This window comes from Frieseomelitta varia, unplaced genomic scaffold, assembly GCF_011392965.1.
Source record: "Frieseomelitta varia isolate USP_RPSP 00005682 unplaced genomic scaffold, Fvar_1.2 scaffold_198, whole genome shotgun sequence".
Lineage (NCBI taxonomy): Eukaryota > Metazoa > Arthropoda > Insecta > Hymenoptera > Apidae > Frieseomelitta > Frieseomelitta varia.
In genome coordinates, this window is record NW_025109727.1 from 71,305 (window position 1) to 87,263 (window position 15,959).

Consider the following 15,959-nt stretch of genomic DNA (forward strand, 5'->3'; position numbering starts at 1 on the left):
GCTTTTTGGGGAAATTTTATGTTCTAAATATATATATTTACCAAATGTACATCATTTTGTACAAATATACGAAATATCCAAACTAGAGACTTTGTCCAGCCATGTTCATAAAAATATATAAGCATTCGCAGTCGAGTTAGATGGATCGACACCCAAGTGACTCTTCCACTTAAAGGCGCAAAATTTATTTTGATCGATTGAATGTCTGTAGTCATTCTATCATGTCGACGTCGACGTTTGTTCATTTCTGACCTGATACTTATCCTTCCATTGACAATTGTCGAATTGGCACGTAATACGTAAATTGGCAGATCCAGTGTCCGCGCGAGGAGGAAATTATGATTTGAATGTACCAAAGAATTAAGGTACAATATTGTATGATATGTGACTTCTGAATCTGAGTTCTGAATCATAGAACATCAGTATCGCTAATGTAATTGTAAGTCTAAGATATCAACTGCATAACGACTTTTCAGCGACTGACTCTTTTTGATTGTCTTTCTGTATTCCTTACTTCTCACGACGTTTCGATTTTTCTTGTTACTTGAATCTTGATCTCACCTGACCTTGCCATTTATAATAAAACTGATCTTACCACTAAAACTACAACTAAATTCTCGATACTACAATACGTAGTTTGGTTGTAGTTCCAGTAACGATTTAATCATTCAGGGACGACATCAAGTTAATTTTAAACTATTAAATTTCATAATTATAAGCCAACTCAACATGCGTCATCATTTGGCTATTAAAATCAGCATTAAACTTACCTGATTATTATTAATACAATTTAAATGCTATCAGACGTCGTCTTTGAAGAGTTAACGGGGAGAATCAAAGAAGTTGAAAAGGGTTGCGAAAGAGAGATGGCTCTTTTATCACAGTAGAAACTTGTAGTGTGTGCGTTTATAACAGCGTTACATTTAATATCGAGGAATAAAATTTTACTCGTCGTTTCTATGTTTCTATGTTTCGTTATAAAGTCGAGTTGTGTATGCACGTATACAATTGATAACTGATCGAATAATTTGTTTCGTTTGACATGTTTGATAAATTCAACAAATTGAGCTGGTCGTCGCGATTAATTAAATGATACTCTTCAAAACGGACAGATACGCCATCGATGCTTTCATTATCTACAAATAAATCAAAATACGAGTAAATTATATAGCGAAGGAGGAAAAGTTTAGTGAAAAGATTTTGCAGTGTTTAGTGATATTTCGATCAAGAAGTAACTTACAACGGCGAACGTCTCCAAGGAAAACACGTAGAACTTGCCAGCAGTAAGATACGATGGCTTTTGCGATCGAGCAATGGAAAATATCAGAGATCGTATATACTGTTCTGGCAGATCGTACCAATTCATGAAATAGCAAGCCGCTTGCACTTCGCTGCTCTGAAAGACGCAAAATTAATACATCTGCTGAAATTGTACGTCTTTTAACAAGCAGGCAATGCTCGCCTGCATTTTAATTTACATCTTGAATTTGAATTATTTATGTAACACGAAAAGATCGAAAGAAAATAAAAACATACACGCGTTTCTCTCTTTTTCGATAATTACCTCATTAATTAGACACTCCCCCAGGAAACAGTAGCAGAATGCCAATAATATAACAGCGCAAGAGTAGATTATAAAATGTATAGTATTCATATCTTCTCCCGATTCGGTTGTCTATAAAATAGTTTTCTGCGTTTAAACTTTATTTACTAGCTCTCAATTAATAAATTGTAATTTAGCATGCATTTTTAAATCGATCGAGGAATTAAAAAAAAAAAAAAAAAAAAAAGAAAGCGAATCAAGTGCAAAGAGTGACAATACAATAATTCTGTCATTTACCGTAAGCAATTGGTAGACCACGACGCACAAAGAGAATATTAATCCTAAGGTCTGTATAAACATCAAAGAACTAAATGTCTCTGCTAAAATGTTTGCCAGTCTACAACGAATATCACACTGTTTCAGCATTCTTGCAAATTTTTTTATCGAACGAAGATATTACTTTTTCTTTTTTTTAACTACGACTCACCGTAGAAGTTCGGTGTGCCGTTCAACGAGTGCTCTCATTTCTGAAAAATATATCCGCGGCTCGACATCGATGTTCCTGACACGATGCGCCACGTTTGAAAGTTGGCCACATAGGTGAAACGTTAACGTCACCAGAAGACTGTCTGCGCCGGTTGCGCCGATTGTTAACATCATGCTTATTGGCATCAAGCAAACGCAGAATAAAGCGTACGATCGCACTCCCGTCACCTCGTAGATGTTTTTCACTTTCATCGGCAACTCGTAAGGAAGCGTGCAATTATTGAATTCTGCGAATTGACGCGATACGTTAGTAAAGATCGAATCCAACTGATGGAAAAAAGAAACTAAAAAATCTTTGAAAAATCGAACATCGACGTTCAAGAATGCTTTTCTTTTTGTTTTGAACAGTACTTAATAGCAAAATGGTTATTAAATAATATTTTCATTGTTCGATGTACTGTGTATACAATTCTTTAGTCGTAAATTTCATTTATTTTCTAAAATTTCGCTACCGCGCGAAATGAAGTATTCACAGAGTTTCGCTTTCAACTTTTAAGTCTCTTTTACTTTCTTGTGGTAAGTTTAAATATCGAATAAAAATTTTAATTGAACTTTAAGTTGAGGAGTTGTCGATTAACTTACGTATTTTTACAACGATACTTGTAAAAGATCTTTCAATCTCACTTTTTCAGTCTTTATGCTACTTATCGAAAAAAAAAAGAAAGAGAGGGAGGGGAGAGGGAGAGGGAAGACTGTAGAAGAATATTGAGTACATAAATTCTTAACGTTTAACTTGGCCGTGGAACGACCGCGAAAAAAGAAAATTACGGCGTCGGTGGTCTTGCGGAACCTTCGACAAACTATGACAGCCCTGTAAAACGTGACCGTTTTGTGTATCGTAAAGGAAGTACTTAACCATCGCCTCGGTACACCATAAAGCTGCACACGCGAGGTAACTGTACGCGCGATCATATGAATACGGATATCGTATGCGTTTCCTGGATCCGAGCGATAAAGTTCGCATTAAAGTCTTGATTTATCCCGCCCTGAGTATTCGCGACGTGTCGATAATACCTGCTAGCTTAATAAAACAGCCACTTTTACCGCTTTCTTTGCTCCGCGGGTTTTAATGAAACACTATGCTACGACACACGAACCTAGACTTGATCTCTCGTGGAACGTTGAATGCTAATTCTTGGATTGTCCTCCGATTTAACCTCTTGCGCTGGAATGACGTGCCACGCACGTCGAGAGTTTTTTTGTTCCAAAATTGCAACATTTCCTCAGTTTTAAGTATATTCAAGTAAAACAAAATAGGCGAAGCAAATAATAAATTTATTTACTTATCAATAATTTCTATCCAATGACATCGTACCGACGAGTTCAAAAAGAAAGCGACGAATTATTGTATACGATTTCGGTCACTCGTTATGGTCCGCAATCGGTTGCCAGCGCAAGTGGTTAATCTTCATATCGATTGTGAGTCGGTGAAATAGTTTGAAGCGCGAAAATATCTACGAAATTCCTGTAAATTGCAAACTGAAATGCAATCAAGAGTAACGAAATTGATCTATCGATTGATCTTTCAACTATTAATAAATTACTCTCTCGTTAATTTCATCCTGCGTTGAGTGTGTAAGCCACCAATGTCCAAAACTTCATCGACCGAGAGAATCACCCCATTATCTCGAGTCGGCGACTACAGATCCGAACGACTCGGCGAGTCAGAGATCGAACTTACTCGATAAAGCACAGCTGACGATCGGCTTGGAATAAAACAAGGTGGGCACGAAGAACAACGACAAGGCCGACGAGGTGGAAAATAACGTGGAGGCCACGTTATACCAAACGACCGTTCGCCTTTCCTCCTGCGATCCGTACAATCCTCTTTCCACGTCCCTTTTCACGACCGTCAGCAATGGTAGCACGAGATGCATGTTCAACCGGAACATCACTGCCTTCAGTATTATCAAGATGGTCGGGAACGACAGCGTGATGTTCTTCAACGTCTTCTCAAGGTCGTGGATATTCTGCAGCAGCGTCACAATCTCCAGCCAGGTGAAGATCACGACGTACGTAATGTAGAAGAAAAATCGAACGTCGTTGCGATTATCTGGCCATAGGCCGGATAAGCTCAACAGCCGCTTGCTCCACGAGATCACGTTCTCGTCGTAGAACAGTTCTACGTACGACAATATCGGTTTCCTCATCCTTGAACGAGCGTGACAACTTGACTCTTAGCTCGAGGAAACTCGTACCAGTATCGAGCCGCGAACGATCGAAAGGCGAAAGTTAGTCGTTTTTTTCCCTCAAGTGTCGCGTTTATTGCAATTTATGGCTTTTGGAACAAACAAGTCTCAAAAATCGCACAGCGCTGTTGGTGAATCAGGGCTCTCTTCGTGCCGATTGTAATCTGATTTTCATCTTGAGGGATGATCATGCTAGAGTAACCATAGTGTATAGCTTTTGATACGACTGGTCTAAGAAGTAAGATTTAATAGCGCTCTTTGCTCTTGAAATATGTATGTTCAATAATGGAGGAAAGTTTCTGAATTTGCGACAGACCAGCAAACTGGCAGTCGAACTTTTCGAACTTTTCGCAAGAGATTGCAGTTCGTATTAGAAAATTGGAGAAGATTCTCGCGAATAGTTTTCCGATCGATGGTAGTTCCCCATTAATGAGTGATTACGCATTCCCTGATGGCTATTGTCTCGAGACGAATCACGCCATTGGCGCGAACTGTTCGAACCGCTGTTCGAGACATCAGTCGCAAGTTATTTTATACGCGATACGTCTACGTATACGTTGGAAAGTTCGATGCAACGATCAAAAGTAAACTTGGACAGCGAACACGTAATAGGTCAATTACTAGTTCCTCCGCTATTTGCAATTAACAACTTTTGCCCCCGCGATCGCAGACGCTATTATTATACACTTTCGATCCGTTCGTTCGAAGACCGAGTGTTCGAGTCTGAGACAGAATGCACAACGTTTGGTGTGTCGTATCGCTTCGAAACTGACAATACAACTGTAAATTTTTACAATGAAACAATGATCATTTGCGAAAACGTGTAATACGAAGTTAAAGTGGAACTGATGTGAACTTACACTGTAAATGTCCTACGTATTCGAGATAAACACATGTTATGAAGTGACAAGTTAATCTCATATATATGCAAAGTTATAATATAATATGCAAGCTTTCGAGAATGTGATTAAAAATTGTATAACGTACTAAATATCATAGAAAACTCTGCTCTGGATGTTTTGTATAATTATAATGACGATGCGTGTATAATCTTGTGGCTTGTATTTTGTACGTGCAATACGGTTTTCTGTAGTTTCTTAAATTTTATGGCTTTCTTAAAAAGTCAAACTTAATCCAAGATGCAATTAGAAAGAAGCACAGCGTAAAATGAACCGTGAAAATATCTATAAATAGGGATAAAATGAGCTACAAAAACACCTACAAATTCCGTCTAATTTTGTCAAGTTATCATCAAACATTAATATCTGAATAAACACTGAGATAAATCATTTTATATAATAATTTTATACAATCTATCAATATTATAATAATAGTAATTTTTTTATATTATATATTATTTATTTTTTATAATAATAGTAATTTTTATATAAATATCTATATAAATTATATTTGCAAGAAACAAGTCTGACATTCATTTCGAATTCATCATCGCGAACCGGAAGAAACTTCTTCGACCAGGAGAGCCTCCAGATTCTGTCTGCGACGCAGAGATCGCTGAGACACGTAATCGATCGGCGTAATTTAGAGTAAAATTTCTAGCAGCAAACAGTGGGCAAGAAATCATCGTTCGAGGACGATGAAGAGCGCGTGTGCGCGGCGGCGGAGCTTGCGACGCAGCCAGCGAATGCAACCAGTGTCATGCAGTCGTTGCACCGAGTGCACGTGGAGAACGTTGCTGATGCAAGGCAGGACACGGAAGTCCGTGGTGCACAAGGGTGCTAGATCGCTTTAAGGATCGAGGAGATTTGTGTTTCGAGATGAGGTACAAATATATCGGGGCGATCGGCGCGTTTTTGATCGCGATCGTCTGCCTGTTGTCAGGGTTGATGTATTATTTCAATCAAGGTACGTGAGTATTGTTGAAAATTCAGAGTCTGATATTTTATTTCTTCGGTTATGCTGTATTGTTGTCAATTGAAGTTTCGTGACAACATACGACGTGCGTGTATGTTTGAATAAAATATTGTTTGTCAAACTGTTGTTTAAAGTATCGTGAATATCTTGCAAGATATTTGTGTGAAACACTTGTACTTGTCTTTCTGCTAATCATATTTATGAATAGATAATTACTCGTTTAATGGATAAACAAAGCTTTTGAAACACGAGATTCAGTAATTTTTAATATCACATTTTTCTGATAATTATCTTATCTTGAAGTATGATACATATTACAACGTTCGATCATGGATTCTATTTATAGATTACTTACAATATTTATAAGCATTGAAAATTAAGATTACATAAATTCTATTCGAGAATTATTTCTTGCAACAAAAATGCCAACAGCCGAACGAGGAAAAAGAAAGATGAAGAAACGAAGGATTATATTATAGCATAAATGATTAATCAATTGCCTCGTGGCAGTAATACGCTCTTTTACATTTTCCAAGCGGGAGGTCGATTTCAATTATCCTCCATTCTGTCATCCAAACTCTGGCATACTTGGATGATTAACAACTCGATTTTCCTGATTACAGACACATGTCCAGTGGGAACGTTCCTTTGTCACAACACCACTACCTGTCTACCACAGAGAAATTGGTGCGATCAGCTAAACCAATGTCCTTACGGAGACGACGAACAGAATTGCTGTTAGTTCACGGAATCTACCGCTTGTTCCGTTTGTTGTTCAATTTTTCAGAAGACAGACGAAAAATCATCGACTGCAAAATGATCGTCGAATATTTTGCACTTCGTATTTTGTATTTTGTCGAGTATAGTTGCCTTCGCGCGTTGCTCGATTACACGAGATATCATTTTCCGGGCAAAAACGAATTAAATTTAAAATTTAGTTCCGACGTGTGGCATCCCTTTTACAATGTATAAAACGCGCAACGTGCCGAACCGCGCGATATAAAAAATGTTACTTTGTATGCAGATGATTATCACGGCGTATTGGACTGGTTTGGCAGTGACAGAGATTCCGAGGCAGTAAGGGAGTTCGTTTGCGGTAATGCAATATCCATAATTTATCGAACAAACCGAGCACAATATCGAGTAACAGAAAATAAAAATGCGACGATAAAGCGAAACGCAATGGAAACGAGATAAGGATTGGTAATTTACGTGTGTCTTTCTTTCCCCTTTGGTCTTTCTAGATGCCACCGACATTCCTGTCGGTTGTAAGTACGTGAAGTGTCGTGCAACTTGTCAAGGGTACACGGAAATTCCGCGAAACCTATCTACTCAAACTACTTCCATGTACGGTTTTTAAGTATCAACCACTTCCCTCCAGAGCACGTACACACGTGTATTTTCTTTTATTTCTCGTCACGTGTCGGCGTTAGATCTTAGTTCTTAATCGCTGCGATTAATTTTTTTAGAACTTTGTACGACAGCTCGATCAAACGCGTGCCAACGGGCGCCTTCGCGCGATACTCGGAGATTCGTATACTGTAAGTTTTGTCAAAGAGTTCTATTTGCTTTCTGTAGTATATTTTTGATAAAAAAAAAAAAGAAAGGAAAAATAAAAAATATAATTCCCCCCCCCCCCCCCCCAGGTATCTCGATGGCAGCGATATACACGAGCTAGGAAAAGGAGCATTTCTCAATTTGACCAAACTGTTTTGGCTGTGAGTATAAATTGGAAATTGGAAACATTCCTCCGATCGAGTTTCTTCTTCGATAATACTATAATAAATTGAACAATTTTTAAATATATTCTGTGTACTCGAACAGAGCTTTGGATAATAATCAAATTAGCGAACTTCGACCCGGACATTTCGCTGGTCTAACCAACTTGGAATCTTTGAGGGCCAATAAAAATAGAATCACCATGGCAGATTTCTCGGATTTAGAAGGGAGCGACGCTTTAAACTTCATGTGAGTCGTTTGTACGAACATCGTGCGACCGTATCTTGACGTTAATTTATTACGTTACAAACAGAAATTTGAATGAGAATCAACTGACTTCGAAAGGACTGAGATTGCCCGAATTACCAGCACTAAATGAGATGTAAGTTTGTAATTTGATTTTTCTTCCTTCTCTTTGCAAATGTTAAGACATTTCACGTGATTCCAGATTGTTGGATGAAAATAATTTCGAGACGATACCGGACACATTGTTCGCTGGCTGTCCGTCGTTAAAATTACTGTACGTACGTAAGTAAATCTCCTTAAAAAAAAAAAAAAAAAAAAAAAACGTAGAAAATTGATCTTTGCATTTATTTGAAAAATGTTTATTGCAACAAAAAATAGTTTATAATTATTATAATTTTCAAATTTTCAATTTATTTGAGCTTTCTTCTTAATCCTCGTCACTTGAATAGAATGTAAAATACAGGATAAATCCGAAACGTTCGAAATTTTAGTTATCTGACATAAATTGGCACAGTGATCTGTGACCGAAACGATACTATTCGACGGTCAGTAATATCAAACTCCATAACTTTGCCCAAAGAAATGTCGCTAATAAATCGCGTTAAGGGGGTTAAGCAATTCTTTTTGCCGATCTGAGACTAACGAGTAACATCAACACCGTTGCTTGGCACCAGGAGTATGCAAAAGAACAGGATAAAGACGATCGAGGGGGACACGTTTCAAAATTTGGAGCAGCTGGTCGAACTGTAAGTTCCTCGATTGCGTTACCTCGATCTGCGAATGCCCGCTCACGGCGAGGTAACGAAGTTATGCCCGTCGTACATCACAGCCGGGTGTCGTGCAAAACCGACCTTTTTCCCTTTCAGTAATTTGGCGTTCAACGAAATAACGAGCGTCCCGCTGAATGTATTCCAGCCGTTAAAAAATCTGACGAGGCTGTAAGTATACGAGGCATATACCGGCATCCACATAAATTGTAACGCTACACGTCTTAAGCTACACGCGCGTGCTTGCAACATATTTACCTGATATTTACCGTCGAACGCACGTCTGGGCGTTAGAAAAGCAAATGAGAAGAACGTCACGTATCCTGGCGTTAAAACTTTTATTTATTGTGCCGACACGTACCACGGGAAATAAGGCCGATACAACCGTGTGTCATTATCGCGGTTTTATGGTTAAACCAATTCGAGCGATTTTCAAGAAATTGTTAACCAGATCGGACTTAATTTCAGGCAGTTAGGTTACAACCGTTTTCACAATTTACCGATGGCTGTGTTGACTCCGTTGACGAGACTTTACTCCCTGTAAGTTTCGTTTCCTCAAATGCGGATTTTTATAAGTAACATTTGATTTTCTCTTGTTGTAAGTTTGGAACAAGTTTAAAATAATGAAACGTTAGAAGTATCGAACGGGACTTCTAGTAATTCTGAGTCCTCTTAATTCTATAATTCTGTCTGTAATATTTTTATACAATTTAAGTATTTATTTAATTTATTTTTAATTAAATTAAGTATAATTTAATTTTTTTTTACAAGCATTTTTTAGTCTGTAATATTAGAAGTGTCGAATGAGATTTTATTCTTTGTGACTTCTAGTACTCTTCTCCTCTTAATTTTATAATTCTATCTGTAATATTTTTATACAAGTAATTTAAGTATTTATTTAATTTTTTTAATTAAATTAAGTATAATTTAATTTTTTTTTAACAAGCATTTTTTAGTCTGTAATATTAGAAGTGTCGAATGAGATTTTATTCTTTATGAGTTCTAGTACTCTTCTCCTTTCTATAATTCTATAATTCTGTCTGTAATATTTTTTTATAAGTAATTTAAGCATTGTAATATTTTTTTTTACAAATAATTTATAAATATTCTTTAGTCTGTAATATTTTCTAGAGCTCACAAAAATATTGATTCAGGTGATTTTACGTGAATTTAGAGACCTGGAAGGTATAAATTTGGACACGCTGCAGAAGAACGCGTTCGACACGTTCGAGCAACTGGACTTCGTGTAAGTAGATCTATCCGTATTGTGTCAGGCAAGCTAGTTTCATTTATAAATGCAATTCTAACGAATGTGTTTATCGTCGAACGTTAACATTGTTTTACGAATGTAATAAAGTACACACTGTATTGATTTCAAGTGCTAATCGACACTAATTTTCAGCTACTTCAAGAAGTTTCATTATTGCGCGACTTACGCGCCGAGAGCAAAACGATGTCGACCGACCAGTGACGGTAAGGATTGTTTAAAAGACACAAAAAACAATATATCTCTGTATCGTTCAATTAATTTACATTATTCAACCACAGTCAATTTCGATTTTACACTCGGGAATATCTATGCTCTTGGCTCGTCATTAAATGGCTATGATTTACTGTAGTCATTAAATTACATAGCTTTAATCTACGCATAAAATAATAACCTACACTGACATTAATGGAATACGAAGGCGAATTACGAGCTGATTCAACGTACTACTTATTGTAACGTACTATAATAATTGGTAGATTTTAATGGCCTATGATCTTGCAAAATGCGGCAGTATATTACGAGATATTAGCAAACGTTTCCATATTTTTGCGAAGATCACCACTTTCTTAAATAGTCGTGAAATGAATAACGATGGAATAATTCGAATTTAATTCGATATATTATGCAGGAGTATCATCGTTATCTCATTTGCTTGATAAAACTTTATTACGAGCGGCAGTCTGGGTAATTTCGTGCGTTACCTGCATGGGCAACGTGCTTGTTCTTTGGGGGAGATTCACTGCCAAGGATGAGAATCGCGTGTTAACCATCATCATTCGAAATCTGGCAGGTACAGTATAATTTAAAAATTGTTTGATGCATGTTAAGTTCGTGTACTAAAAAAAAAAAAAGAAAAAAAAGAAAATCACGAGAACGAAAGCAAAAAAAAAAAAAAAAGAAGAAACACTTGCGAAAATCTGAGTAATATTCTGAATTCATCGATCAAAAGATATTCAATCAATTGAAGATACTAAGTTGTATAACGAGTGAAAAGTTAGAGTTTAGTTTGATGAGCAAGGAAAATTTTATGTGCGTTCTAATGTTGAAGGTTTTTCAACTTAACAAATATGTCAAACATTTGTGGGTTATGAAAGACGAGTTTTGCTTTGTTGGTAATGTTTTAGAAAATGACACGTCAATCTCATTTAGTTTCAATATTGTCCATCACAAGTCATTGAATCACCACAAGAGTGATATAATCTCTTTACAGTCTCCGACATGTTAATGGGGCTGTACCTGTTTGTAATCGCCATAACGGACATGATATTCCGCGATAATTACAATCGAGTCGCCAGTTCATGGATGTCTTCGTGGTTCTGTACCTTTTTAGGAGTACTGGCAATGACATCTCTGGAGGTACATTTATCGATCGTATTCTATAACAAAACTCTGATACATTGATTTACAAACTTTGACTGTAAAAAATTCCCTGACAACAACTATAAATATAAATATCGATTTTTAGTTTTAACTTAACATTTCCGGTAGAGTTAAAAATCGGCAATTAAAATTTTCAGCGGTCCCTTTAAAAGTCAGAAGATCTTCTTCTCGCGAATTTTTCATCTCTGCTTTTAAATTTAAATCTCGAAATATATTAAAATTTAAAAGATTGTTATTCGTACGTTCAGCAATTTAACTGTTAAAAACTCGAAAAAATTTCTCGCTGTAATGTTCGTGAAACTTTCGAGCGAGCGTTATCTTAAGAAGGTGAACAGCTTGCGTCATTAATTCACTGAAGTAAAATCGATTCGTCAAGGTTTCAGTATTGATCCTGTCGTTTATGTCCGTGGAAAGATATATGCTAATCGCAGCCCCGCTAAAAGGTCACCGTACCATGACACCGCAGACGGCATTCGCATCGGTGATCATCATCTGGATCACGGGAATTGCTCTTGCACTCATGCCAGGTTCGTCTCGAACGTATCTTATTTGTTCATGAACCACGGCTGCATGATCGGTGATAACATCTAATAAACTGTCAAGATGTCCGGCTGCCTGTTAACCCACTGATTATGATAACGTAATACGAACCAGACAGCACGCTCCCTGTTCGTCGTTTTGCGAATCAATTAAACGTCGCGTCGATTGTTCTGATTACTCGAAAGCCTGATCTTGATTCTACGTCGATGTAATTGTTGGTCGTTGGACTCTCTTGTGAAATTTATTAATTTGCAATGGTAGAAGTTTCCAAGTGACTTTAATCCGATATATCTCACTCCGTGATATTTTTGTCCGGTGATTTGGAAATGAATATTTGCGACGATGAATTGTTTTGTTGATCTTTCGCACGAATGAATTCGAAGGCTTCTTTTTTTAGAAGACTTTTGTTTCAAACGTGATCGTTGCATGCAATAAAGTTCTACCGCTACAGCCACCGTGTAAGAAATAATCGAGGAAAAGACAGTGTTCTCAAATTAATTGTAACTCGTTCGGAAGTGATCCACTGGCGAAGCAGCACGAGATTTTACGGTGTAAACGGAATGTGTTTCCCTTTGCACATCGACGATCCGTACTTGATTGGATGGGAGTACTCGGCCTTCGTCTTTTTGGGATTAAATCTTACGGGGTAAGCGGACACGATCGACGTGCGATAAAAGAGATTAAAAAAAAAAAAAAGAAAAAAAGAAAGACGAAGAAAAAGCAACAACTTGAAAATTTAAATACAGTACAATAAACTCTTCTCCTCGTGCAAATTGAATTTCTGTTTCAGGCTGCTTGTAATTGGTTACGCGTACGCAGCTATGTTTGTGAGCGTCTGGAGAACGAGACACGCTTGTTCCCTGTCTGTTGGCGACTCCGAATTCGCCTTGCGATTTTTTCTCATCGTTCTAACGGACGCGGCGTGCTGGGCGCCAATTATCATTTTGAAGATTAGAGCCATGATGAGGTATCCTATATCAGGTAATATCCTATGTCTGCTTGTTACTAATTCCTTTCTGTGCGTTCAGCTCCTCTTCCACTTGAGATTTTTCAGTTTTAATTGTCGCTAATTAACAGTTTTCGTGCCCGTGAAACGATCGTTTTGCGATTCAAATTACCCTATAAATTCTTAGCTTTAATTGACTATATCTGTGGTAATACTAATTCATCGATGATAATTTAAATCACAACAAACGCACTCTTCCTACGCTGAGAATGAGACGAATCGAAATATTAAATATCGTAAACAAGAGAAATTAATCAGTGTTGTTTAATTTTGAACTTCGAGTTGTTTAACGTTTGGTTCGGATCATATCCATATTGAACATTCTATTTCTAATTGAACATTCTGTTGCAGCTGATCTCCACGCGTGGGTTGTAGTTTTCATACTACCCGTCAACAGCGCGGTTAATCCGCTGTTGTACACATTTACCACGCCGAAATTTCGAGAGAGATTAAACGACGGGTGGTTTGCCAAAGTTCGTAACTACATGACACGAAGAAAATCTTCCGCCAAAGGTACATTTCGTTTCCAAAATTTTTAGAACAATTCAATTGTCATTATCACAATATATATTCATTAATCACAATAATACAATAATACTACAGCGACCTGTATGCAACTGTCTTATCGTCATTGATGAGAATACTTGTCACCGCAGATTCGAGAACGTCCACGTCGATGAGCAACAGGAATATAATGTTGTCTTTGTCCAATGGAAAAGAGTATATTAATAAAATTCCTCCGATGCTTGATTTTAATAAGAAGAAAACGCAGCAGACAATGCAGTGAATTTCATATTATACGATTAATCTGTTATTACTCGAGAGACGATAGAAAAGGCAGGTATTTCTCTTGCATGATAAACATTAGCCTAAGCTTTTACCAATTAACTTGGAAAGTTACATAGCGAAGGTATAACGAAGACAATAGATAAGTTTTATGAACAAGTACATACTCTGTTGTTGAAGGTTTAATAGAAACCAAAAACTTGATGTGTAACTGTTGTATATATCTGTATGACGAACTGTTACGAGTAGAATAAAACATAGTTTACCGAGATCATATAATGAATCATATAATGACAGTGATCGTGGGAATATCGTAATACGAAACCTAAATGGAAAGGAAGACAGATCACTGTAGATTCAAATTAGGAGAAAGGATCGATTATCGAAGTTAATAAAATTTTAAATCGTTAAAATTACTAATTTTTCCCCTCGAATCATAAAGTCTGCAAATAATAACATTCAAATGCCTAAACTTTCAGGAAAAAAACTCCCAAAATATTAAATTCTCAATCTCGATAAATCTAACAAGTCCACCAAATTCAACGATCTCTAAATCAACTGATAACACTGAAACATTTAAATCTACAGTTCGAAGAAAATATTCTATAAGTTTCCAATCTCAACAACTTTAAAATCCATAAATTTTCGAAAATTTTCAATACTAGAAAAATCGAAGCAACGAGCCGAGAACTGAAACGATCGCGGTGACGGACATTTACGATTGGATCGTAACCAGATACAGCGATTCGCAAGCGATTTTACACGATCTCGGCCCGAGTTCGATCGTTTGCTTTACGACGCGAAGAAGTTTCGTGCAATCCGCTTCAACTCCCACGTAGGAACGATGATGTTCCTCGTTTAAACCGTGTAAATTACTCGTAACGAAGAGCACCGGGACGCGTTCGGAAAAAAAGAATTTATCGCATCCGTATTCTGATCTATCGGCGAATCGGTGTGCCACGATGATGCACCGTTATCGAGGAGTTCCTGGAGGCGTCGCGCCGATTTTCTTATCGAGCTGCAGACGGAATAACCGGCACGCTTTTTGTCAGGTCGCGACTGGTCGTCGTACGCCGCTCATAATTCGACGCTCAATGAACGTAAACAACCCTCCCTCCGTATTTTACCGGCGGCACTGGATTGCCTAATTAAGTCAGCGCGTTAAGAGAATCAACCGGGAGAATCCAGCGGAATGACGGTGTAAACACATCATCGTATAAAATGCACGTTGAACTTTCGAACGCGCAATGAACGCGAGGATTGTTGTGTCTTTTGAAAGATAGCGATTGCTGGTTTTTTCTTTTCCTTTGAACGCTCTCAGAGCATTGAAAAAGCTCTCATTTATTCACTAAATACATAAATATTTAAAAATGTAGACAGATGATATTAATAGTTTATTCAAATAGATAACATTTTTTATTTCATGTTGTAGCTTGCTCGAATACTTTGTAAAGTGATCATAGGTAATATTCTATATAATAATTATTGTTAAATTTTGGTACTTTTTCTTTGCGAGAGAGCATTAAAAAAACTCTCATTTACTAAATTTGTGAATACTTACTAAGAATGTAGTTAAATGATGTTAATAGTTTATTGAAATAGATATAGTTTTTTTTGGTTCATGATGTTGTAGCTTGCTCGAATACAATACTTTGTAAAGTGATCATGGGTAATATTTACTGTTAAATTTTGGTTTGTTAAATTTTGGCTTTTTCTTTGCAAGAGAACTTTCATTTGTTTGCAGGAGTACTTTGTGATAATTTCAATTGTTAGAGGCAGTAAGATACATACAACGTATTTTGAAACAATTATAGAAGGCATAATTGACAGCTTCACGACGTTATAATTCAACGTGATTGAATATTTGTATCTATTAACACAGTTCAAAGATCCACAAGCTGTTAATTGACTAAATTCGAACAGAGTGTGCAGTGACGTGACGTTTCAACACTGACGTTCAATTATACAGGGTGTTTCATAACTTGTGGGACCCACTTCGAGAGCTGATTGCACGCCTAAAAATAATGAAAAAAAGTCATATAAATATATGTTCTATCTGTCTTCGTTTATGAGATATAATGAATTTTCTGTT

General features: G+C 36.9%; 2 protein-coding genes across 5 annotated transcripts; one reads left to right on the plus strand and one right to left on the minus strand.

Annotated features, from left to right (window-relative positions):
• Nucleotides 1-888: 888 nt before the first annotated feature.
• Nucleotides 889-4,239, minus strand: LOC122526832 (odorant receptor 82a-like). Its single transcript, XM_043650398.1, has 6 exons — nt 3,771-4,239; nt 2,031-2,316; nt 1,841-1,940; nt 1,565-1,675; nt 1,241-1,396; nt 889-1,136 (listed from the first exon to the last, which is right to left on the minus strand). The coding sequence occupies exons 1-6, from the start codon at nt 4,237-4,239 to the stop codon at nt 1,086-1,088; spliced, it is 1,173 nt and encodes a 390-aa protein (XP_043506333.1). The 3' UTR covers nt 889-1,085.
• A 1,605-nt stretch (nt 4,240-5,844) lies between these two features.
• On the plus strand, nt 5,845-14,249 carry LOC122526829 (relaxin receptor 1). 4 transcript variants are annotated; one of them, XM_043650393.1, is made up of 21 exons: nt 5,845-6,144; nt 6,777-6,890; nt 7,178-7,249; nt 7,398-7,500; nt 7,623-7,694; nt 7,800-7,871; nt 7,978-8,121; nt 8,186-8,254; nt 8,321-8,392; nt 8,793-8,864; nt 8,985-9,056; nt 9,354-9,425; nt 10,060-10,131; nt 10,288-10,358; nt 10,784-10,945; nt 11,366-11,511; nt 11,912-12,062; nt 12,592-12,721; nt 12,866-13,056; nt 13,433-13,594; nt 13,685-13,762. In XM_043650393.1, the coding sequence occupies exons 1-21, from the start codon at nt 6,057-6,059 to the stop codon at nt 13,714-13,716; spliced, it is 2,139 nt and encodes a 712-aa protein (XP_043506328.1). In that variant the 5' UTR covers nt 5,845-6,056; the 3' UTR covers nt 13,717-13,762. The 4 variants fall into 4 exon arrangements, with proteins under 4 accessions (XP_043506328.1, XP_043506330.1, XP_043506327.1 ...); XM_043650392.1 differs by having other exon boundaries at nt 5,847-6,144; nt 13,738-14,249; XM_043650395.1 differs by lacking the exons at nt 11,366-11,511; nt 11,912-12,062 and having other exon boundaries at nt 5,846-6,144; nt 13,738-14,249.
• Nucleotides 14,250-15,959: the final 1,710 nt, after the last annotated feature.